Source organism: Paecilomyces variotii (assembly GCF_004022145.1).
Source record: "Paecilomyces variotii strain CBS 101075 chromosome Unknown C8Q69scaffold_1, whole genome shotgun sequence".
NCBI lineage: Eukaryota > Fungi > Ascomycota > Eurotiomycetes > Eurotiales > Thermoascaceae > Paecilomyces > Paecilomyces variotii.
The window spans coordinates 1,552,687-1,576,847 of record NW_021167140.1 but is presented as its reverse complement, the minus strand read 5'-3'; the positions used below and the strand labels follow the sequence as shown (position 1 = coordinate 1,576,847).

The following is a 24,161-nucleotide window of genomic DNA, read 5'->3' as shown; positions in this document are numbered from 1 at the left end:
TCTTCAGCGCTAGAAATCCAGTTATTTCTCGAGCTACTTTTTCTTTTGTTTCAGCTGCGTTCAGAACACGTCCCATAGATGACATCCTTCGACGTCTGCAGCCTCGTCTGAGAATTGGACTGCAGCCTGCTGGGAACCAGAGATGAACGCTGTGGCATAGCCTCCCCCACACGAGCTCTCTGATTTTTTTTTCTCACTCTGACCTGTCCATCTCGGTTCTTATCCAGCTTGTTATTTTCCCTCATTTTATTTCGATAACCAAGCTGATACTAGTACTTTCCTCTGCTGCCCCAATTGGCTCTTATCCATAAGTATCGCGATTCCAGAGGTTATCAGCATCCACTATGCCACGACGAGACTATATTCGCGACCTCGACGACGTCTTAAGCCCGGGCAAATATGTTTATTTAACCAATATCAGAGCTGGTGCAGATGATGGGGTGCTTTGCTTTACATACCTCAAAGAAGGCCCCAGTATCGACCTAGAAGCATTTGTCACCGGTAAGCGAAGATTACCAACTGTCCTCCATCGATAGGTATCTAATACACCAGCAGATATCTCCTCTTATCCCAAAGATCACAGCTATTTTGTATACACGACGTCAGAAAATGTCCCTCCAGCGGTCACTGCAACCATCCAGGAGGTCCAGGCACGTTCAGAAGGACAGTCGCTTTCCAACTTTCTCAGCCACTTAAGCGACTCCATCGTCGACTCTCTTTCTCCCGATAATTGCTTTAGTACTCAGACATCCGGTCATGATAGTGACACCTCTATCGTGGATGACGATGGTGAATATGACGAGTGGGATGAGCCTCTGGATATCGAGGATCCATTCTCTGACTCTGAACATGTGTGCTCGTCGATGCAAGGAGCCCTGAAATCAAAAATCCGTGCGGACCTTCGTCTCGTCAAGACAGCCGGGTTTAAGGTCGGTGTTCTTGGTGACCTCGATGGCCCAGTGATTATCTCCATTTCGTGCCGAATCGCTAAACTGGGTATCTCGGACGAGGCCATGCAAGCATGGCGTGTCAACCCCCAACAGTATCTGGTTCTATTAATCCGCTACCCATCTGGCTATCAAGAGTTCCAGAAGATCCTTGATGTGGACACCGCTACCGGAAAGTCCTCAGTGGACATGCATGTTGCCTTATGCGATTCATACAAGCCGACGCTCGCCAACGCTGAGCAGATATTTTTTCGTAAATCAAAGAAGACAGACTCTAACGAAAACGGCAATGGCACAAGCAATGGACCCAGACTGGAACCCTCTTTTATCAGTAGGCCGCTTAACACGCTACTCAATGAACGGCTGGTTAAAATCATGAAGTATCGATACACGTTCGCGTTTAACTGGTCCGGTGCAGAGCTCTTTTTCAATGATGAACAGGGCAAGTCTCTCCAATCCGCCGATCCGAGTAACCCGAAATACTTGGCCAAAGAGAAACCGGCGTTGATCACGTCGAATCTCCTGGCTGGAGACCATCTTCTTGAGTCTTCTGGTCAGCTATCTTTCCCCCTCCTTGCCATGCAGTTCACCCTCCGTCACTTTGTGAGGTGTACAGACTTCTGTCTTGTGTGTCATTGCAGGATTGATGCAGATTTCGAAGCTCTAAAGCCCTACGTGTGCTCAAATGATCTCTGCCTGTTTCAGTACTTGTCTCTGGGCTTCGGACCCAGTCTCGAATTCGAAATCATCTCCCAGCCAAACGTAGTTGACCTCTTGGTTAGCTTCACATATGCCAGCGCTACAGGTGGCCGTTTGAGGGACTTTCCAACAGGTCTCGGCATTATGGTCCCCGGTGGTACGGAATGTCTCCAAGATTGCAGTACCGGTGTCATCACATCAGGTAATCCATCAAAAAACCCGAGATTCAGCTCTCAACAGGCTCCACGGCCACACATGGCGAAATTAGACCTACCCAGGATGGATCTCCATTTTCCAGACCCTAGAGAGCGTCCTCCAGTTCGGGTTGGCGACTGGATCGCCATTATTGATCATCATGTCGCAGAGGCAACCCACTTGCACTGTCGAGTTGTCGAAGTAGCTATGTGGCCGCGGGTCAAGCTTTCGGAGCCCATTATGAGAGGGAGCCCCCTTGAAAAGAAAGTAGCGAAGCCGGGGATAGAACAACCGTCACCCGTAGTCTTCGTCGTATACGATACACTATTTGACGATCTCAGTGAGATTCAGAAGCGCCAGGTCATTCCGATGCTACTCGATAACCTTCCTACTGTCATGGAGATGAAAAGTTATTTAACGGAGAGCAAGCATGATTCTGGATTACTGCTTGCATCTTGGAAGGACAGGATCTCCAAATCCTCGCTAGATCTTCTGCGATGGATAGTTGCGTCTAATAGGTCGTGTATTCTAGAAGATGGACGCTCATCCGATGATCCAACTGCTCCCAGTCACGACCAGAATCTAGTTTCTGATATGGAAGGGTACATGCAGTTCCGATTTGCACAAGGAGCTCCTGATAAGGAACAACGGTTTGTGCAGTCAGTGAGCTCTGCCACTTCCAGTCAGAAGATAAAATACCCAACCCTTTTTGCGTGGCATGGAAGTCCCCTTTCGAACTGGCACGGTATTGTCAGAGAAGGTCTCCATTTTAAAGACAGCTTGCATGGACGCGCATTCGGAAACGGCGTGTATCTAAGTCCTGATTTTCACACATCGTACAGTTTCGCTGGCGGACATGGCTGTACGGGATTCAGGCATTGGCCTAAGAGTGTCCTGAAGATCACAGGTGCAATCTCACTAAATGAAGTCGTCAACTGCCCGTCCAAATTTGTGTGCAAGTCGCCGCATCTCGTGGTTAATCAGCTAGACTGGATCCAATCGCGCTATCTCTTCGTCAAATGCGAAACTCTTGGCAATGGAAAGGGACTCCAAGCCCCAAAGATCACACCTTCTACAATCTTCTATCGACAGGACGAACATTTTACAGCCAAAGGGCCTGGGGGTCGCGCCGTCGTGATACCGCTTACTGCCATCAGCAGCAAGCGTCGAGGAGCACTACTGATCGAGGACGAGCCTAACAGTTCTGCCGGCGAAAAGAATTCACAGGGAAAGAGCACTAGGAACAAGAAAGGGAAACCCGAATCTACCAAGTCCACATTTGGTAAAAGGAAAAAGACGACACCAGATGAACCTCAGAATGATGGAGATACGTTAAGCGTCCGAACCGACGACGAAGATCTAGCGTTGCTCCTATCTGATACCGAACCAGAGAAAGAGCATAAGATCGCCAAGGTCGACAAAAGTTCTTCAGTCTCGAAGAACAATGGCACTGGAGAGTCTGGAAGCCTCTCTGATGAACAGACGGACTTCACCCCAGGAACTTTGCTAGCTACGTCTTTGCCGCTGTTGGCAGCTCCCACCTATGCCACAACCATGGCAACTAAAGCACTCCAGCGTGATCTACAGGCGACCTTGAAGGTCCAAGAGCGGACTCCCCCTCACGAGTTGGGTTGGTATATCGGTGCGGAGTTGATCACTACTGTTTATCAGTGGATCGTGGAGCTCCATTCGTTCGATCCAAGTCTCCCCCTTGCCAAAGACCTGAAAGCCGCGGGTCTTCAAAGTGTTGTCCTTGAGCTACGTTTTGGAAAGGATTATCCGATATCACCACCTTTTGTCAGGGTTATCCGTCCCCGTTTTCTTGGGTTCCAGCAAGGGGGAGGCGGCCATGTCACTGCCGGCGGCGCGTTGTGTATGGAACTTCTAACGAACTCAGGCTGGTCAGCAGCCTCTAGCATCGAAAGTGTCCTGCTTCAAGTCCGACTGGCACTCAGCAGCACCGACCCAAAGCCAGCGCGGTTGGAGCGTGGACAGACCAACAAAGACGGAAGGGTGCTAGACTACGGAGTCGGCGAAGCCGTCGAGGCATACCGGAGAGCGTGCCAAACCCACGGATGGGAAATCCCGAAAGACTTTGAACAGTCCAGTAGACTTGGGTTGGAGTATTCGAATGGGATGAAAAATTGAACTGTCACAGGTATCTGGGGATATATTCTTTCTAGCAGCTCTGACAAGTCTCTATGCCTTTTATGAGATACTTCCCAGAATTGTCATCTTACAGTTCCTATCGCTCTACTAATTCAAATACCCCCTTTTTTCCCCTTCAAAAAAATTCCATTGAAGTCCTCCCAGTATGCTTTTCGCTAGTGTCATTCATGTCTTTTTGGCACCCTCTTTGGTCCAGTCGGTTGCACAGATGTAAAGCACACATACATCTCAAAAGCAGATCTGTCCCGATCAGACGCAGTTATTACCATCGTGATAGCCAGATGAGGAGCGGAATCTCGTTACACAAAAATTTAGGAATTGAAACCATAGCTGTATCCTGTCAGACTACAATAAGCATCGTGATTAAGGGCAAGTCTACGCTTCACCACGTTATACGAAAAGGTATGACGTGATGCAGTACTACTTTATAAAATAGACAGTATACTTCCAACCAGGGAGATATTCCTTAGAAGGGTATCAGATTAGTTTCAGTAACTACTAAAAAAGCCAACGCATACATACGTACATACATACACACGTGCAGCGTAGAATAGGGGGATATTGACAGAAGCCAGGAATAAGTACATGGTCCGAAGGAAGCAGATTAGCAAAGTCAGAAAGATTAATGATTCAAAAGAGGGTATCAACATCCATCCATCCATCCTAGCCAGCCATCAATTCACGTAATCAGGAGCGTGAGTTCGGTTCGTAACAAACATGATTCGAATAAGACGTTCAGACGTGACATAATTCAGGTCCAAATTTTTTTGGTATCAAAGTCAATAATAGAGGGTTGATTGCGATACAAGCAGACAAGAGCCGGCTGTCAACTATCCCACGAGTGTGATAGGACAGTTTAGATGTTCTCGACGATGCGTGCATTGATCGCGCGCTGGAAGCCGTCGTCATTGCTAGAGGCTTGTCCACTGCCATACCGGCTGGGTCCTTCGCCAGCGTTGTCGGCTTGCTCGAGCTGTTGCTGGATGGTCTGGTTGGGAGCCGGAAGGAAGATGACCTTGCTGTTGGCGGTCTTGGCCATGGACTGCATAGCCTCGAGATAGCGGATCTGCATGGCCGGGGCAGAGGACAGGATATCAGCCGCCTGGCGCATCAGCTTTGCGGACTCGACTTCCGCCCTGGCGGCGATGACCTTGCTCTCTCCGATACGCTTCGACTGCGCAGCCATGGACAGCGAGTCCTGGAGGTCATCACTGAAGATGATGTCCTTGATGAGCATCGATTCCACCTGGACACCCCAGCCGCTAGCGACGTCTTCGATGATCTCGCCAATTGACTGCGCAATCTCCTCTCGACGCTCGATCACGTCCTGCAAGACACGAGCGCCCACAACATGGCGCAAGGTCGTCTGGGTGCGCTCCACAAGCGCCTGGCGTACGTTGGTAATACCGAAAGCCGCCTTATGCGGAGAGGTGATGTGGTAGTAAATAACGGAGGTCAGGTTGAGGGTGACATTGTCCTTGGTCATGCAGACCTGACGAGGAACCTCGACGATTTGAATCTTGACATCGACCGTGGTGAGCTTCTCACTGAGTGGGTTGATATTGACCAGACCCGGATCAACTGCGCGCTCGAAGCTGTAAATCAAATCCGCGTCAGCATGCTGTCCCTTCATCTCTACTTTCTATCTGAGGTTTTACATACCGTCCAAATTTCGACACCAGACCAACTTCACCCTGCTTAACGTCCTTGAAGGGGTTCGGGCAGCAGAAACAGCATGGAATGGCACCGCAGAAGCCGATAAGACTACCCAGACCATGAACTGATGATCCATCAGTATCAACGGTAGCATTAATCGCGTAAAGGTATGTACAACTCACTCATCCCTGCGTACCAGCCATGTGCCTCTGGGTTCTCCTCCGAATGCTGAATCCTCTGCGCATACCTCGGCTGCAGATCATCGAGTCGCGCAGGCTGCACCTTCACGACATTGTTGGGTCGAAAGCCGACATGGTTGGATTCTGCCACTGCAGCCTTTCCGTTGCTGCTCGTCGCATCTGTAGGGGCAGACATGATGGAAGTGCAGTAGTACGATAGAAGATGCGATATGCTTCACGCGATCGAGAGCTCGACAGCCCTTATAAATGGTAGTCGCGTCGGTAAAGACGGCTGTTTCCTTCTTCCTCGTATTGGAGTAAGACGTGCGGGGTCACGATAACTCGCGCGAAACAGGGGGAGGGTTTCAGATAAAGAAAATATCTGGAAAGCAAACAGCCAGCAGACAGATAAAGTGATGATGATGATGGACAAGTCGATTGACTTCTGGGCAAGAAATCGATGTGATGATCCCGGGGGGATACAAATTGTTAAATAATGCCGAGCTAGGCAGCGGGCTCTTTCTTGCCAACTGCTGTCCTACAGGAACATCCGCCAAGCTCGCAAATGCCTCTAATTACTTCACGATAATCCTTCAAGCTGCTCTTCTGGCTCTCAAGTCTCAAATCCCCCGATCTCAATGGGTCATCCCCAGATTACGAGGCGGAGTTGGACTTGGCGAACTGCTGGACAGACTAAATCAGCCATCTTACCGCACTCAGTCATCGTGATAATGGATGATTTCGATCACGGATGCTACTGTCTCCTGACGTCTCTATAGCAGGCTCAATACGCTGAAGAGTACCTCTAGAATCCTCATACCATACTTTGGTGTCACCATGATAACTACCGGTGCATTATGTCTCTGTACATGCTATTCCGCCTGGATGCTGCTAACACTAACAGAACTGCTCTTTCACCGAGCAATGAATGATCATTATTACAGTACTATCTATTCTCATATCAGCCTCAAATATGACGGAAAGCCTTGCGGGATTTTCGACGTCAATCCTCAGAGTTAGGCCTCCTTTACTCTTTCCGCTTCCTCTGCACTCTGCAGCATCACATCGTCTTTAGTCTTCCTCATGAGGCTCACTAGGAGCCTTTCAAGATCCACCGAACCAAGAGAACTACCAGCACTGCCCCGTTATTATCCGCGCCCGGCATCCCGTCTTGGACAACGGCTGGACGGCTTCTGGAAGAAACCAAACATCGAACCTTTCCACTTTACCTTTGGCCCCCAATCTATGATGAAATGTTCGTCGGGCGCATTGTTCGGATCGGCCTAGTACCACGCGATCATACTCTGGTTGGCATTCTTCGGCGACTCCAGAAACTGATGTTGCTGGTTATTGGGGGTCGATTCCAAGACGGTAAAGTCGGATCTCCCAGCGCTGTTATTCGGTGATGAGGCCAATTCTACTCCGTACTTCGAGTTGCAACAGTTAAACGCCGCCAACTTTCCCGCCTGATCGACGAATACGAGTTCACTGCCTCCGATACTGCGGCGGCTCTTGTCGACTCCTCCCTAACCTGACAGCCAGAAAATGTGGAGAGGCGCAGCAGGGGGATGTTTTCTCGAAGAATAACGGAAAATCGGCACTGCATCGTTTATGCCTCACGTGGTCATCGAGCAATGAGTTAATTAACTAGGTAACCTATCACTAACCTATCACTAACTTCTTAGATAAACGAAAATTAAATTTCCTGAATCTTTCTCCTCGTTGGACCGGTTACGGCTTTTTGCAGATTCATGATCTGGGGCCGTTGCTCAAATTAGAATCTCGTGAGACAGTTAATGTTAATAGAGTCATCTCGATATATCCAACAGCCAAAAGTGAATTGAGCATCTACAGCACAGCCGCCATGAACTTTCTTTTTTTTTCTATTCACGGGGCTGTTGTGTTTAGCTTTCTTTTGTTGTCTTTCTTGGTCGGAGCACAATATAGTTACTAGAACCGACAAGGCTACAGCTATGAAGTAAGTATTATCGTTACATACTGTATTAGTGATTCGTTCCGAGAAACGTTTGTAATCCGTGTATGCATCTTCTTAGAAATTTTCCTATAATATTTGGTACTAGAATAGCAATGCGCCAATTGAAGGACACAGGTCGACTCCTCATATCCACGTCGCCATTTCTTTTGCACCCAAATATTCAGCCCTCCTTAACCAGACATTAACCACTTAACCACTAGAATTATGCTAATTCTGGTCGTGGAACATGTCCCGTATCACGTTATGCATGAGATCGATCGATTAAGAACCGTAACATATTCACCGTATATACAACATTCATATCATATATTATTTACGTATATCCTCAAATATCAACAGGATGCATATAGATCTCTCCAACCAAGCAGATAGAATCTAGTTCAACCTGAAACCACCACTCGTGCGGTTCTGGAAGAAACCATCCGGGTCGTACTTGAGACGGGTCTGAAGAGCGATGTCCTTCGTCCGAATGCGACCCCAGTAGTCCTGTTGGGAATACGCATCGTTCATGAACAATGGACGATAGACATCAGGGAGGAGGCTGTTCTCGATATGCTGATCGACCAAGTCGTGGAGACCGCTGTATAAATCCTGCAGAGCAGCAGAAACCTTGTCGTCGCTACTGGGAAGACTGTATGAGTAGTCCAGCTCAAAAATAATGTAGTCTTGGTCATCGGGTAAATCGATGAGGTCCTGTGAGGAAATCATCTATTAGTATTGAGAGACTTGCGAACGGTGACAAAAGTGGCCGTTCGTGATGTAGCTATTTTTGATGTGATATCTTCCTGAAACATGAAATCGAATCAGAATGGAATATGAGACTTACTCCTCCAAGAGCCTTAGCCTTGCTGGTAATGTTACGGGGCATTGGCTGCAAAGCCATCGTCGAGATCAATCCAGGCACATCGAGAATACCGTTGCCCACATCCACGAAGTGATCATGGTATGACTGCATGACCTCGGCGCCGACAGTCTTGTTGGGCAGAGGAGTCGTCTCTGTTCCAATGAGATATCGTTGTCCGCTGAGAATGTGTGAGTTCGTTGAATGATATAAGACTAAGAGTAGGTCCAACTTACTGAAGAATCGCAAAGTCGTTGAATTTGAGCTAGTTAGCTCGATGTCAGTACGGCTGGTAAACTTGGTCCATGATGAGTAGGACGGCCACATCGACATACCAAGTCATAGTAAGTATCCCATGTCTTAGTAGTATCAACCTCTGGCCCGACAGCCTTGAGACCGTCGAAAACACCCTGCGGTGGAGTAGGACCGTCATAGAACAAAAATACAATCCAACTGTCGATAGCAAGAGCACGTTCATGGGTCACAATGACAGCAGCCTTTTCATCTGGATAGTGCTCGGTGAAGGTGCGTGTCGCTTCAAGCACCTCGGGGGACTTGGAACCAGGGAAGATGTAGTTGCCTCCCCAGACCTGACAACGTTAGAGAGGGCTAGTGACATATATTCTGGACATCTACCTGGCCAATTGGGTGAGTCTGCAATGTGTATGCCGTTACAATACCGAAGTTATTGCCGCCTCCTTTCAGGGCATAGAACAAGTCTGTCGTTTGTCAGCTACTGACATTCTATATCTCTATCTTCATTCCTCTCGTTCCCTTACCTTGATTCTCATCCTTATTAGCATTGACGATCGTAGCATTCGCAAGAACAACCTCGTAATTGACAACGTTGTTCGCTGCCCAGCCATATTGAGAGCTCAAGAAGCTCAAACCACCTTTCACAAATATCAATGTTTAATTCAAAAAAAGAGAATCTGCAACCAGGTTCACCTCCAAGCATGTAACCACCAACGCCGACACCTCCCAAACGACCACCAACAAGTGTGCGACCAGTCCCATCCAAACCCTTCTGGGCATCTTCCCACGACAGGCCTGGTCCGACGACGGCAGTCTCTGTTTCCGCATCATATACCACCTGGTCCAAATTCTGCATTGAGATAAGGATGCCGTTCTGAATACTGGCGAAACCATTATTGGGCATATGACCACCCGATTTGACAGCAAACAAGTCATCCGTGCTATGCAGCGCGCTGATGATATCCGCGACCTCGGCGGCGCTAGACGGAGCCAATATGCAAGAGGGACGCAGGGCCGAACAGGCCGCAGACCAATATTTGGTCAATGTCTCTTCATATTGGACAGAGAGCGGACCATCCACTTCGACGTTCTCGGCTTTGATGGTGTCGCAGAAATCTGCCGCTGTGACACTGTATAAGGCTGCAGATGCTGCAAGCATGTACTTGAACAATGTCGGGACGCCCATGGTGATCCGGCGATTCGAGCTCCGAGTACTTAAGGATGTTGATCGAAGTGAAGTCCTTTATAAAAGAAGAGAATGGATGGATCACTGTACTAGCAAGAATGTACTGAGATATCACACAGAAACGGCCAGCACATCCCACGAGGAACGATTCTGAGGAATAGCACGAGGAGGGAAAATGAACCTCCCTTGTAGCTAGACATGATGTCCCCGGGGGTATATAACATTAGGCATTGGCTTCATCTTGCCCAATATCCCCTGATATACTGAGCTAACCTTAAAAGCTTCAATCCCCGGTACTAATTGACATCGGACAAGTTATGTTCGAGTATTAGAGCTATGGCTCCATGGATTGTATATCCCGCAAGCAATGCCTTTTTGCGTCTCCTCGGTATAATCACAAGCTACTGATTATTGAGACCCTCTGGAGCCGATCCGGCCGTAAGAAATTAGAATAACCCCAGAAAAGAAAGGAGACCAAGAAGCCCGTTTGAATGTATGCGGAGAAGATCGCCGATATGCCAGGGGTAGATCACGGCTAGCAGGAGCAATCACGGCCGCGCATTTCTCATCAACTGGACCTTTCGAGGCATGCTCTACCGCATTTGTCGCGGTAGCAAGGTCTCGAATAAGTCTGGTTCCGAACATCAAGTGGAACCTGTGTTTTCATATGTTTAGAGTGAAGATCCCGACGGATATTTTGAACTACGAGTTACCGTTTGGGATAGCTGCAGAAGTGAGTTGCGGGGTATTAAGCATTCTGTTTATGTCGGACCGAAGAAACAAGAGAAATAGACACCGCGCTAAATATTGCTTGTTTACACTCGTTTCTGCAAGGCATCACAGTCTCCGTCAGCCACTTTGAGAGATGGCAGATAACTACTTACCAGCGAACGTTGGCTCTTCTGTCACGTCTCCTACGCCCGGGTGGTAGAATATCGACGATGATCTTTGATTATCCCACAGGACACACGACAATCCTGGGCCTACTTGTAGATTATGTTCCCCGCGCTCTGGGAATTCATGTCCTGTTTTCTTGGCGTGACTGGATGAAGGGTCAGAAGAGTCTTACGGATGCTAATGCACATACTGGATTGGAATTCATCACCGTCATGAAAACTAAAAGTCATATTCCAGAAAGTCAACTTAAACCAGAGCGATCAGACCATGTATTTAACGAGGGTATGAAGACATCCCAAAAGACTAGTCAATTAGCGAGCCCAGGCGTGAGGGAGCAAGCACAGAAGACTTTCAAGAGAAAATTCGAGCGAGAAGCACGAAGGAACGGGGGATTATTTGCATATGGACATTGGATATATGTCGTGGTGGCACAGAAAAAGGAAGAATGAAATGTAGCTGATCTGACATTAGATTAGTGGAATGCCTGCTAATGTATGTATGTATGTATGTACAGTATAATATGATATAATGCACACCATGCCCCTCGGTGAATATAATAATGCCTCTTTTCTCCTTCTTCTCTTCTCTTACTAGATAACCAACTGGCCTACCAACTGCACATCCAACACACTCTTACCTACATAAATTGTATAATTTCCTTGCTGCAGGATCCAACTCTGACTGTTCACATCCCAGTTGCTGAGATCCCTTCTCATGAGATCGAATGAGAATTCTGCGCTACAGCCGGGCGTGACGGTCTGCTTGTTAAATCCACGCAGGACTCGTGCGGGACCACCGGGGATGCCGATATATAACTGAGCCACTTCTGCTGCAGCGACAGAGCCGGTATTCGTGACGGTGCATTTGACGGTGGTGAGGACGTCCCAGAGAGATGATAAACCGCCCTCTAGAACTCCGGAAGTCGGAGGGAAGGCGCTAGTCTGCGCGCTGGGATCAATTGCTATCTGGAGATTCGAGTAGTTGAACGTCGTGTAGGTGAGGCCGTATCCGAACTCGAATCGAGGGGTAATGTTGGCTGCTATGAAGGCTTTGTAGTCGATATAGACACCTTCCGTGAAGTTATCCTGAGGGTAGAAAAGGTCAACGTCTCCAGGAGGAACGGTCGGGTTGAGCAGGTTGCCATAATCTGACTCGTTCCTAGCAACGGTGTAGGGCAGACGGCCGGATGGTGATTGTTTGCCGTAAACAATTTCAACCAGGGCACGACCGCTGTCTTGTCCAGGAAGGTGCCCGAATATAACGGCTGTCACGTTGGGGTGGTCAATCCAGCGGTCAACAAGTCGAACTCCCGCATTGTGGATGACGACTATTGTATTGTTGCATCGTGCAGCAACGTTCTCGACGAGTCTATCTGAGTACGAATCCCTGAGATCAGGACGATCCCAACCTTCTGAGGACTGTGCGTTGATGAACACCAGACAGGCCTCGCTTCCCTGGTTGACTGAGGGGTTTTGCGAGCTAAAGTCCCATGCAAGGTATGTGCCGTCCTCGTAGGCTTGTCGCTGAAATGCATCGAATGGAGCATCGATATACGATGGGGTAATAGACCCCGAACCCGCGCCTGTGAAAATAGTCCCGTTCAGGGCCACGGCAGGACCAGATTCACCTGCGGCGGCGCTCGACAGGAATATGTATTCCAAGGTAACATCATCAACTGCAGAGCCATTAGGATAGACCAACGAATTGTCTAGTCCCATTTGCCACAAGCTAAAGGTTACGTTATCCATTGTATTTCGTGATGCGGCTACAGCGTCGTAGCCGAATAATGACAAGAGCTTCGGCTTCCGAATAGGGAGAGCTCCATTCACATTCTTAACCAGGACGTGCCCCTCGACAGCACCCTGGAATATAGTAGCTTTGGATGCCGGATCACGGGCATCTGTGATTGCATGAGGGGCAAGAAGATCAACTGGAATTCCATGACCAGGTTCCTCGAACTCGGCATACTTATACCAAGTCGCCACGATTCGGGTAGCCATATCGTCAAGTCGAGATTGCGCAAGAGATCCGTTCTGCACGGCTAAGGAAAGATTACCGTTTTCCCAGTACGTAGAAGACGGCATGGCCATATCAAGACCAGCATCAGCGCTAGCCACGCCCGAATGCTGAGCGGACCAGTCACTGACGACAAAGCCCTGGAATCCCAATTCACCTTTCAGCAACCCGTTCAACGTCTTGCTGTTCTGGCAACCATAGCTATTATTGATGCGGTTGTAACTGCACATGACTGATCCTGCTCCGGCTTTGATTGCATCCTGGAAGGGCCACAAGTAGAGTTCATGTATGGTCTTGTCGTCGACGTTGGTCGATACAGACTGGTTATATGAATCGGAGAGCAGTGTCGGCGGGTTCCGATATGTCTCCTGTTCGTTTCCGATGAAGTGCTTCACACAAGCTATTACCGACTCTTGCAGTCCCCTGATGGTCGGACGAACCAGCGAGCCACTGAGGTAGGGATCGTTGCTGAAACCCTCCCAGTTGCGTCCTCCTTTGGCGATTCTACCCAATGGACCAACGACGGGGCCTAGGACAACATTTGCTCCTTTGCGTTTGAACTCGGCGCCCATGTAGTGCCCTCTTTCGTAAGCTAGGTCACGGTTCCATGTAGCACCTACATGGAGACCTGGTGGATAGCCGTTCACCATATCTGTTGCCCGGACGCCATTTCCAGAGTCTTGTAAACAGAGGCCCGGGAACCCCAGACGAGGCACTGCGCCTGAGTTTCCAGAACAGCCATTAGTCGCCGACGTATATCCGTACGTGATATTGTTCTTCTCGTCGTCGGTCATCTGCGAGACGAGAGCTCTGGCGCGGGAATATGCTTCTGCCCAATCGGCGGTGCCATTTCCTTCAGCTAATTGTGCAACACAATGCAGTCAGTATTTCATTATCAGCGAGGATAGTCTTCGGTAAGGATGAAACTTACGAGTCGGGTATACTGGTTCAGATCGACCATAGGACCAGAAACGTTCCAGATTAGCTGCCTCAGCGCTAACATTTCGAGCGGACACAGCGCCCAAGATATGCGCGGAGGCAGCCAGCGAAAGAATCAACGCATTCATGGTCAACTATAGAGCAGCTAGATAGCTGACTGTGCCTGCTTTTCTCCCTCTTTCTCTTAGACCCTGGATAATCGAAGAAAAGGCGCCCAAGAAATACACAAGAAGCAAGCACAATGCAGCCCTGCGCAACCCAGCACCGAAATCGGGGCCACAATAGCTTATCTTGGAACCATCCATCTTCTTGCAGTTTCTCCGTCTAGGCAAAAATGGAATTGTCCGAGGCTGAAAATCACTGTTGACAATTCCTCTAAAACCCCAAGTATACTAGTAGCATAATACTACATAGTTAGGTTATGCCGTCCCGTGGACCTTTTCGGATCGGCTTAGGCTCCAAATGGAGAACATTGTCCGCACATGGCTCCCCGCAAAGTCAACTGTCCTGGACAATTTCTTGGATAATATGGGGTACGGGTAAACTTCGAGGAAATCCTAACGGATAACTGGGATCCCCGCCTGCAGTTCGATTTCATCGTGCTAGTATAGGATCGGGATCTAGTCGTAACTAGTCAACGCAGGATCGTATTTCCCCCTGTGTTCTGATTCGTCGTCGTGGTGAGGTTCGGCAAAGTATAGCGAAGAAAGGCCTCAGGTGACTCTGGTACATTTATCCTTTTTATTTGCGGCCACATGATTGCTTCGTTAATCTCTTCCATAGCTGTGATAGGTCTAAATGATGCCTCATAAAATGGTCTTGATCCTATCTCGGGCCTGCGAAGTCGGGGTTGTCGTATGAACATGCCTTTTGTGGGTAGTCAGTCGATGGAAAAGTCGCAAGTGCCGCTGTTGCTAATAGTAATAATATTTCTAACAATGATAACTTTTGCCGTTGACAGTCATGAGATGAACAAGATGCATGCAGAATACAGGCAGAATTCGTGAAATGATGTCCGTCTTCTTGGCTTCGGCTTGTGCGACCAAGCTCCATTGCCGCAGATGCGGGCCGTGAACACTGGTAGCTAACTATCGTTAAATGAAACAATTGCGTTCAAAAAAATAATTCGCTTCCTTTCGCGTTGTTGGTACAGGACGTGCTAATGCAGCGACGAGAACAGTCGCTGGTGGTCGAGTCGGTTGAAGGGTCGGGGCGACTATACTCATTTTCACTGTCCTTGCGCTCTACTGCCAATGCACAGCATTGCAGGGCCCGGCGTTGCTACGCTGTCCGTTTACTCTGCAAGTCTCGCCTTGCCAGCTGCCTTGCTTGCTGCCAGATGGCCATGGAGGCCAGCTTGCGTGTCGACTCCGTCAATACGTTGAGTAGTGTTGAGATTCTTCACGACAACGATCTGGAAACAGGTAGCAGAACCCTGGCGCGAAGCAATGGTGGAGTAGGCCAAGAAAAGCTCCCAAATCTGAATTAAAAGCCAATATCAGCTTCTGTCCCAGTAGCAAAATCACAAGACAATCGCAATGTTTACTTACCCTAAACCATCTCTGACCATAAGTAGCTTTGACTTTTTCGGCATTTCCGAGCCAGTTTCTGTACCATCTCCAGAGAGTAGCCGAATAATGAACACCGACAGTGTCAACACTATTTTCAATGTCGAAGTCAGCATCCGTGTACCCTATGAAATCCAACTGTTGATCAGTGCTTACCCCTTAATCTCAAATCCAGCAGCCTCGAGGCAGCTGACGTAGTATGCAAGAGGCGTCGAAGCATCCGCACCACGGAAGATGTGTTTGTTCAAGAACAGTCCCCAGATGAAGTCTTCGTACTGCCAGGCCTTTCTCAGTCCAGAGAGTTGCACGTACATGACACCGTCATCTTCAAGCATGTCATAGCATTGACGGAAGAAGGTTGTAAGTCTGCGAACGCCAACGTGCTCCGCCATCTCCAGCTGCGTGATTTTGTTGAACTTGGTGGTTCGGGGAATCTCACGGTAGTCCATGCACAGTATTTTGCTTTGTTCTTCAGGAATTCCAGCGTTCTTCAGGCCATCGTTACCCCATTCTGTCTGGTTACGGGCGAGTGTGACACCAGTAACCTTTGCACCGTAATTAAGACTCGCGAACCTGGCCAATGTTCCCCAACCGCAGCCGATATCTAAGAGGGTTTCCCCTTCCTTAAGCCCGATCTTCTCACAGACTATCGCCATCTTGTTGTCTTGCAATTCTTCGAGCGTCTCCTCCCTCGTGGTGTCACCGATGATGCCGCTCGTGTAGATCATCCGAGGGCCGAGAAAGTAGGCATAGTGATCATTACCGCTATCGTAGTTGGGACGGACTTGTTCTTCGTCCTGCGACTGAGTGTGGAACAGAACGTCGAGCGCAAACGTAAACAGGATGTAGCGAAAGAGGTCAAGCGTGAAGCCAAATGTGGCCCAATCATGTCGGTATTCCATAGCATTGAGAGTGTCTCCGTTAAAGTCAACATCCCCGTTGAAGTATAGTTCGTAAAAGGTCTGCAATGGGATTTTGTTCTGTCCATGCCACTTTTTCCGGTCCGACTCCTTCTTGAACGTCAAGTAATACTCCACGGGACGGCCCGGCAGCTTGACCTTGTTGTTGAGTGGGCGGCTCTTGGTCGACATCACGGTCCAGAATGCCATGAGGACGGGCACAGTGGTAACCAGACCGACGGCGATGGTCGTCTTGAATCCACCGCCAACCAGGCGTGCCAGGACTGTCGGCACACCCACGAGAGCCACAGCCAACTTGATGTTGGACCAGTTTTCATATCCGGGACCGTCCGCAGGTAAGGGAGCATTGTGAATCGCCGGTGACTTTTTGAAATTACCACTGCCCATCAGCTTGGTCAAATAGAACAATAGGTGGTTCAGAGGCACTTACCTTGGTGATCTTCACTCCAACATCTTCGCTCGTAGCAAACGTGTCTGGCGCAGGGGGGGGAGTCGGTATGAATTCGATATCGGCAGCAAGATGCTTGCCATTTAGCGGTTTGGACGACATCCTCTAAGAAGAACCGTTGACCACGAATTGAAGCTTATCTGGCTTTAAGGACAATGACTTCGCCTTTTCCAAAGGTAGAAACCCCCTTTCGAAGATCCTTGATTGACTGCGAGATTTCCACCAGGGAAGCCAGTCAACATCAATTGACTCGAACGGGATTGAATTGAGCAGTACAATGGTTAATATTGCTTGCCCGGCAATTAGGCAGACACAATATTAAAGTGGGTATCCAATGTTTTTTGTACATAGTTTTCAACGAAAGAATAATAATACTAGAGTCGAAGGTATTATTATTACTGGACCGCCCCACTGCCCAGCCTCTGCCGTCCCCGAGAAAAGAAGGGTTTCAGATCGTCAGTCGATTCACCCGATCATTACCAGATTGGGTAGGAACACAAACAACAAGGTACGGAGTAGTAGGATGGGATGGATCTTATTATCATGTAATTAATCTACGCAGGTTTTGTATTTGGTTAACTAGGTAGCTTATGATTGTCACCCCTTTGCAGTAGGTATTGGCTTCCCCTTGAACTGCTAGCAAGGAAAAAGGAGATTTCTGGTCCTTATTGTTATAAACAGCGTTGGAAAGGAATGTGGTTATACTATTTTGGAGATCTTTTCTGTCGCTTGATAGGGCGAGAGCTTCGTTTCTGAATCAAGAATCAGAGCGACACACTATACCATTTTAGGCAGGGCTGTCAGTGTCTAGCTGATTCGACTGGTCGATCCAAGAATAGCACGGAATAGTAGATAAGAGTAGTATAGTAGTTACTTCCTGCCGGTTTCTCGGATGCCGTTGGGGTGAAGACTTCATCGGTTCTGAACGGTCGAGTCAACCTGAGAAACCGCGTAGAGGGACTCTGGTTCGTCGGATGAAGGGTATTTTATTGTCGAGTCGAAAATACAAGTGCCAAAGACGAGGAAAAGAAAACCCAGGAATGGAGCAGAGCACAGTATGACCGATAACAAAGAAAAATAGGAAGCCAGGCTATATATATCCAAACACACAAACAGAAGCGATTCGAGCGAGGTCGAAAGGGACGAAGGACGGAGAGGAAGCCAGTACTGGACCAGGACGAGGAAACGAGGAATGCAATGTTCAGTATCACAGATTAGAACTCCCGCTAAGAGAAAAGAACAAGTTCACCCAACCGTCGCAACCCACTCCAGCTAGCCGCACACAGAACGGAGGGAAGCAAGTCTTATCTTATGAGGTCGTGGCAAGTGGGACGAACACGGACCAGGGACGCTTCCACGAAAGTTTCCCCCGTGGGCCTCATGACCGATCTAGTTGTTGAGCTTCTCGGCAGTCGCATCTTTGGCCTGTTCCTTCTTCGCACCCAAGTAGGCGCTCAACAGGCCCAGCGACTCCTGGGAGAGGAGGAGGCTGGTGGTGATGGCGGCCTTGCCGCTGGCCACGAGGCCATCTCCGCCGCATTTCTTGTATTCTGAGCCGTACAGTTCGAAGACGTGCTGCTTGATGTCGCCCACGAGCTTGAGGGGGAAGAAGGCACTGTCGACAATGGTGTCCCTGATCTTCTCCGTATCCTCCTTGATGATAGGGAACCTCTGATCGACCTTGTTCAGGCCCTGGTCTCCAAAAGCATCGGCCTTGTTGATGTAGGGAGCGACATATTCATAGGGCTTGGAGAAATAGGGAAGGACGGGCTTTGCGAAGCGGTTGTAACCCTGGTCGGCGAAGTCCAATGACTTGGCGGCGTACTTGTTGCTCTTAAGGGTTGCGATGGAATCTGAAACGACCGGGTAGGATGTCAGGTGCTGTGAGCGAGAAATATGTCAGCAGGACCGAACCAAGAACAGTAACCCGTGATACAATTGGGAGAAGAAGGTACTCACGTTAAGGAATTGAGAATGGATCTTCTCGCCGTTGACTGCGGGTTCGCCCATGGTGCCGTTGTTCACTGCGTGGGGCATGAAGATGGACGTGAGAGCTTTGAAACTGGACGACTGGGAGTTGTCAGCCTTGAGATCTCAGTATCTACGCTGAGCGGTCGGATGAGCAGACAGCGGATCTGGAGGGATGGAAGTGATAAGAGCAATGCGGGCCAGGAGGAGGGAGGAGGACGAGGGGGGTAACTAAGTAGTAGGTAGTTAAGGTAAGTAGGGAAGTTGGTAAGCGGGTGCAGCATGTCCACTTCCCGGTCTGACGTACTTACTTGCTTGTGTGTGCCTAGATAAGATGGCGGTGGTAGTAGTGGTAGTAGTAGTAGTGGTAGTAAGTAGTAGGTAGAGGAAGATACTCGTTGTACTCTCTTGATGTCTGACAGGGATGATGGGAGCACGACAACGTATGACTGAATTATGGCTTTTTTTTTCTCTTCTTTTTTTCTTTTTTCTTTTCAATCTCGACCAGCAGCAACGGGGGACACGAAGGCGGTTAATAACGAGGCGTCAGACCGGGAAGGGAAACCGCAAGCATTCGAGATAAGTCGCAGCTGTCGCGACAGCTTCCTGCGGGCCAATCAGCGATGGTGTGCTGCGTCCGGGAAGTGCCAGGCTGACATGTGATTGTGGGCAGTGGTGGAGCTGATAATAATAATATGGTAGACTGATAACTTAGTCAGTTACTCTACTGTAGTAACTAACTGGTAACTTGTAACTTGTTACTTATAGTAGTACCATAACTAACTACTACTAACCGACTCCAACTAGTTTAATTCAAGGTAGTTACTCGACTTAGTCTGCACTGTTCGTCTCCCGGGCGCAATCTTGGATTGCATTTGCCAGAGGCCAATGCTGAAGCTGGCCCGCACATGCAGAATCTTGTTCAACGGCTTCAAAGGGCCGTCAACTCGTCCTCCAGCAAGCTAATATCTCACCCAGGTATTAGTTATTATATCACCTCTGCCAACATATTCGCCTTCTGCTTCAGTCGAATAAAACTGATGGTGTTGTTGCAGTGGCAAACCGTGGAATCTGATCTGTTATCGAAAGCTTTGATAGAAAAAAGAAGAAGGTGGTGTGTCATTCACATGTGATTGCGGGCCAAGCCAAGCGTTTTCGGCCACCCCCTTTCGGGATGCTTCCTGTCAACCATTCCGTCTAATTATTATATCCCAGCCCCGATCATCGATGGCAAAAGCTTCTGGTTTGATTCTTTCTTTTCTTTCTCCCGGCCGGCCTGGACAATGCTTCCTTCGTACATTCAGACTCTATTCCCAAACATGGTAACACCCTCGATGCAGCGTTCAAATCGATCAGGTTCAAGTTCAACCCTCTCGAGTAGTCTCGTCATGATCACCCGTGTTTGCGTCACGGGCAAAACCTAGCAATTCTGATCCGAAAGTATACGATGCAATAGCTGATCCGCCCGTCGCGCTTAGATATTCAACTGTCTGCACAGCAGGGTCGCTCGAGGCTCTGGCCGCACTGTTTGTTGAAAAAAAGGTGACATGCATCCCTGCTAGTTCACTCCCCCAGTAAGTTGGATCACGTTTCTTGGTTGGGCTAGAGGTTGAGGAGAATAATAATATCCTGCTGGGCGACAAAACGCCATTGCACGGTCACCAGTTATCAACACCCGCGAAGCCGCGTTATTAGCGGAACTGGTGCACTGTGCTACCAATACGAGTCTGTCGCGGATGGGAACAGCTCATCAGTCTGACCTTGTTGGTCCCGACGAGTGTCGCTATCACGAACCAAGCGCCATGGCACTGGCACGGCCGTTGCGGTCGTGATTATCAACTGCCAGGCTGCAAGAAACAAAACAATACATTCTGTCCAATAATGGATAGCCCTATTCATCTAACCCGGACTCCGTACTATGGAGACCAATTAAGGTGTCGGGGCCAGTGGCATGATATATTCGATACATAGTCCGCTAGTCGATCACCCACAGACCAACCTCATCGGCTGTTGTACGGAGTAGATTCCCATGTGAATCTCAGCCGCAAAGGAGCAAAGACTTCTGCGTTTCCCCGCTCGATGCATGCGCTTCAATGATCCATGGAGTAGTAGAAAGAATGAGCTTCAACACCGCGCGCGCATCAGATGGCGAAAGACGGATGCCCCGGGATTACAACGCCGTCAAAGAACGATACATATGCACTCCCCAAGTACATATGTCCAGGATTAAAAAGAAGCTGACGTCGCAGCATTCTTTCGCCACGTCCGCCTAAGATAGTCGGTCGCCGCGTCCTCAACGGAGTCCATGATACCCTCTTGCAGCCTGCCACGAACTATTGACACTCAAGCCCCCAAAACTCAATTCAACAGATAATGCAAGCGGGAAAGATTCCCATCGCTCCAGATGCTCTATTGTCTGCGGGGAGTTCGGATCTAGACCTACCGCACCCCGGTGAAGCAATCCTGGTAACGTTAGATTTATCTTTGCCAGGGCCCAGGGGAAACCCCCAGTGTATATTTCCCCTCCTCCCCAGACCCGTCTAACCCCGCGCTATGACTTCAACCGCAGGTTCGAGTAGGACATTTAACATGCATCACACGGTATCATTGGCCCAGATACGGGGTTACTGAAAGACCGATTTCCAATATCGACAGCCGATGCATGCAATGCATCGCATCACGAAGGACGCAGATAGTTGTCTGGATTCTGCCCCCAACATTTCACTCCAGAACCGCGCACGGGGCTTCTCTCAGAAAGGATCGCCCCCTAGGCGAGAATCGAACGATAGTAGTCGAATGATTTACGACTCTACCAAACCTGGCCAGGCAACCGGACCTTGATGCCTTCCGATCTATATGTTTCTTAGTATGCTGCGCCGCAAAAAGAAAGGCCATCCAATGCAGAAAAAGACATGGGAAAAGAAAGTACAATCAATAGTCAAGAGAATAATCAATACTAGACCTTATTGGAAGCAACTATCTCTATCTATACACATACACGACGTTTGATAAAAAAAGCCTTCCGTTCGGAGAAAAAACAACAAAAAAACAAAAATGATCGGTGACGGGATCGAACCGCCGATTTTCTCCGTGTAAAGGAGACGTCATACCACTAGACCAACCGACCAGTGACAGTCTTCATCTCATTCTGAGATTTGCTTCTTCAGATAATACCATTCCCTCGCCCGATTTCCAATTACTGAGCCATCTACTCCTAACTACCTCAACTAGATCCGATAGTTATTACTTACTTACTTAGTTGATATTAGTTGATAACTAGTATCTACTACAATCTTCAACGACAACTACGGATTTGTAACTATCAATGATTAACTTATCAGAAATCGTTACTCATGATATCCGGGCTGCTGATTTCATCCATAGCTAGCTAGCTAGCTAGCTACCTGGTCACGGGTAGGTAGCTAATTTCTCAGTGAGATTTCCTTGGAAGTTTTCATTCATCTACGTCTGCGAAGAGCTGGAATAGTTGTTGCTGTGTGGGATATGATGTCGAGATGGGGATGTGATAGTAATTGGTGTACCTGGATCGCTGGTTGAGAGAGTGGGTTTTCGGGTCCTCTTTTGGTGACGATACTGTCATGTAGTGTAGTGTGTATATGATGTTGGGCGACGGGATATGAGTGCGTGAGAGTTATTCGAAGATGTGGAATATATACGTGAGCTCATAACAAGTCGTGGCTGTGGTCCTGGTCTATGTGCATGACAAAACGAACCGGGCTGTGGCTTTAAGATATAGTCTGTTTTGGAAGTCTCTGGAAGGCAGGAAATGTGGTTGGTATTTGCTTTTTTCATTTCATTCGAGACAGACGCCAGATCTTAACGGCTTCCCTCATAACAAAAGAAAGATTATCTTCCGGCAAAGTTACCAAGCCCCCCAAGTCCCGGGACTTGGTGGCCATCGAGCACCATCCCTCCAATCCCGTTCTCCAGCCATGGTATAAAAACCCTTTCCCTTTCTAATCATGTCGCTTTTTCCGGATCTTTGTTGCCATGCACGAGAATTGGAGATGCTCGAGGGCTCGTTGCTTCCTCTTCACCTCACCTCGGACCCTGCGCCTTCAAAACGACAACACCCGTAACCCCGGAGTATCCCGTTTAGAAACCTATAACAAGTCAAGTTAGCGCGCTAATTCTGGACTTGCATGAAAGAAAAGCAAGAAAAGGACCCCAACTTACGCAGAGGAGTGAAGAACCATCTGTTCTTGCCGCTGGTGTATCGGTCCTCCAGAGCCTTCTTGATGGTCTTCTTGGCGTCCTCGCGCTGAGAGACCTCCTTGAAGGTGTCCTGGGTGACAACACCCTTGAGGCCCTCGAGCTCGAGAGTGTAGCGAGTGGGCATCAGGTGGTTGTAGTTGACGACCTTGATGAAGGGCTTGATGCGGCTGCGCTTCTCAATCTTCTTCTGTCCCATGCGGCGGGTGACCTTCAGGGGGTAGCGCTCGATACCGGCAACGAGAGCGTAGGAGAAGGGGTGCGACTTGGAACCAGCGTCGTAGGGCTGGATGATGACGACCTGAACGTGCGCGAAAAAGTGCCCATGTCAGCAATTCTGTACGTCTCTTTGAACGTGATGTGAGAAATCAATGTCCTCCACGCAGCCCTGGGCTCCTTATTTCCCTATCGGATATCCTCATTTTCCTTTTTTTGTGCCCCGGCCAGTCCGTAAAACATGTCCGCAGTCGAAGATTCCTCTTTCATAATGGAGAAGAGCTCGTCCATTCCACGTCTTTTCCACCTCTTTTCCCATCCAGCTGATCTCCGCATATGTCCGATCGCCCAAAAAACAAGGGAATTCAAAGGAAGTTGTCGTACCTTCTTGCCGGCATAGCGGCCTCGGGTGATGATGGCCACACGGCCCACTTTCATGACTATTGCAACAGCATCAGTATTGCAAGTTCTCGATAGCAATATAGTCCTGATCGCATTGAACACTCACACTTCATTGTGAAAGTCCCGGTAGGCGGCAGCGAGGTCGTACGGGGGGGTGGTTGTCGATGGAAGTTCGGTCGTTCAGGTGTGGTTCTCCGCGTTCGACGTCTTTTTTCGCTTGTGAGCAGTGGACGGAGGGCGTAGGGCAAGACGATTTGTGTGCGCTCCGATGATTGGCCGGCTTACCGATGGCTGGACGCCAGACTGGAAAGCGAAAGTTTCTCCATTGGGCAAGGCTCCGAAGGCGGAACCTGGCGGGTTTGGCTCACCGCCTTCTGCTCACCGCCTTCAGAACCCGGGGAAAAGAAGGCGCTAGTCTAGCCCGTGATGTA

The 24,161-nt window shown here is 49.0% G+C and overlaps 8 protein-coding genes and 1 non-coding gene across 9 annotated transcripts; 1 reads left to right on the top strand and 8 right to left on the bottom strand.

Moving 5' to 3' along the window:
- Nucleotides 1-344: 344 nt before the first annotated feature.
- C8Q69DRAFT_440454 (ubiquitin-conjugating enzyme E2) lies at nucleotides 345-3,989 on the top strand (the record flags this gene model as incomplete). The annotated part of the gene is made up of 2 exons (XM_028628651.1): nucleotides 345-501; nucleotides 556-3,989. 2 exons carry the CDS (start codon nucleotides 345-347, stop codon nucleotides 3,987-3,989), a joined length of 3,591 nt encoding a protein of 1,196 aa, XP_028488999.1.
- A 467-nt stretch (nucleotides 3,990-4,456) lies between these two features.
- Nucleotides 4,457-4,771, bottom strand: C8Q69DRAFT_22335 (hypothetical protein). Its single transcript, XM_028626321.1, has one exon. It carries the CDS (start codon nucleotides 4,670-4,672, stop codon nucleotides 4,499-4,501), a length of 174 nt encoding a protein of 57 aa, XP_028488998.1. The 5' UTR covers nucleotides 4,673-4,771; the 3' UTR covers nucleotides 4,457-4,498.
- Nucleotides 4,770-6,175, bottom strand: C8Q69DRAFT_22304 (hypothetical protein). The gene is made up of 3 exons (XM_028626315.1): nucleotides 5,849-6,175; nucleotides 5,673-5,790; nucleotides 4,770-5,605 (listed from the first exon to the last, which is right to left on the bottom strand). Exons 1-3 carry the CDS (start codon nucleotides 6,039-6,041, stop codon nucleotides 4,867-4,869), a joined length of 1,050 nt encoding a protein of 349 aa, XP_028488997.1. The 5' UTR covers nucleotides 6,042-6,175; the 3' UTR covers nucleotides 4,770-4,866.
- A 1,982-nt stretch (nucleotides 6,176-8,157) lies between these two features.
- Nucleotides 8,158-10,273, bottom strand: C8Q69DRAFT_450777 (putative FAD dependent oxidoreductase). The gene is made up of 7 exons (XM_028629459.1): nucleotides 9,631-10,273; nucleotides 9,462-9,575; nucleotides 9,319-9,401; nucleotides 9,018-9,272; nucleotides 8,919-8,947; nucleotides 8,668-8,863; nucleotides 8,158-8,534 (listed from the first exon to the last, which is right to left on the bottom strand). Exons 1-7 carry the CDS (start codon nucleotides 10,121-10,123, stop codon nucleotides 8,217-8,219), a joined length of 1,488 nt encoding a protein of 495 aa, XP_028488996.1. The 5' UTR covers nucleotides 10,124-10,273; the 3' UTR covers nucleotides 8,158-8,216.
- Nucleotides 10,274-11,539: 1,266 nt separating this feature from the next.
- Nucleotides 11,540-14,356, bottom strand: C8Q69DRAFT_22261 (beta-glucosidase M). Its single transcript, XM_028626309.1, has 2 exons — nucleotides 13,968-14,356; nucleotides 11,540-13,895 (listed from the first exon to the last, which is right to left on the bottom strand). Exons 1-2 carry the CDS (start codon nucleotides 14,101-14,103, stop codon nucleotides 11,611-11,613), a joined length of 2,421 nt encoding a protein of 806 aa, XP_028488995.1. The 5' UTR covers nucleotides 14,104-14,356; the 3' UTR covers nucleotides 11,540-11,610.
- Nucleotides 14,357-15,054: 698 nt separating this feature from the next.
- C8Q69DRAFT_22259 (S-adenosyl-L-methionine-dependent methyltransferase) lies at nucleotides 15,055-17,129 on the bottom strand. Its single transcript, XM_028626308.1, has 4 exons — nucleotides 16,894-17,129; nucleotides 15,700-16,826; nucleotides 15,526-15,634; nucleotides 15,055-15,455 (listed from the first exon to the last, which is right to left on the bottom strand). The coding sequence occupies exons 1-4, from the start codon at nucleotides 17,011-17,013 to the stop codon at nucleotides 15,270-15,272; spliced, it is 1,542 nt and encodes a 513-aa protein (XP_028488994.1). The 5' UTR covers nucleotides 17,014-17,129; the 3' UTR covers nucleotides 15,055-15,269.
- A 770-nt stretch (nucleotides 17,130-17,899) lies between these two features.
- On the bottom strand, nucleotides 17,900-19,141 carry C8Q69DRAFT_22110 (putative pathogenesis associated protein Cap20). The gene is made up of 2 exons (XM_028626291.1): nucleotides 18,871-19,141; nucleotides 17,900-18,792 (listed from the first exon to the last, which is right to left on the bottom strand). The coding sequence occupies exons 1-2, from the start codon at nucleotides 18,946-18,948 to the stop codon at nucleotides 18,301-18,303; spliced, it is 570 nt and encodes a 189-aa protein (XP_028488993.1). The 5' UTR covers nucleotides 18,949-19,141; the 3' UTR covers nucleotides 17,900-18,300.
- A 2,793-nt stretch (nucleotides 19,142-21,934) lies between these two features.
- C8Q69DRAFT_t4 lies at nucleotides 21,935-22,006 on the bottom strand. Its single transcript has one exon. It is a non-coding gene; the product is annotated as a tRNA-Val (tRNA).
- Nucleotides 22,007-22,791: 785 nt separating this feature from the next.
- C8Q69DRAFT_21945 (60S ribosomal protein L27e) lies at nucleotides 22,792-24,094 on the bottom strand. Its single transcript, XM_028626283.1, has 4 exons — nucleotides 23,837-24,094; nucleotides 23,713-23,768; nucleotides 23,077-23,413; nucleotides 22,792-23,003 (listed from the first exon to the last, which is right to left on the bottom strand). The coding sequence occupies exons 1-4, from the start codon at nucleotides 23,841-23,843 to the stop codon at nucleotides 22,996-22,998; spliced, it is 408 nt and encodes a 135-aa protein (XP_028488992.1). The 5' UTR covers nucleotides 23,844-24,094; the 3' UTR covers nucleotides 22,792-22,995.
- Between the last annotated feature and the right edge of the window lie 67 nt (nucleotides 24,095-24,161).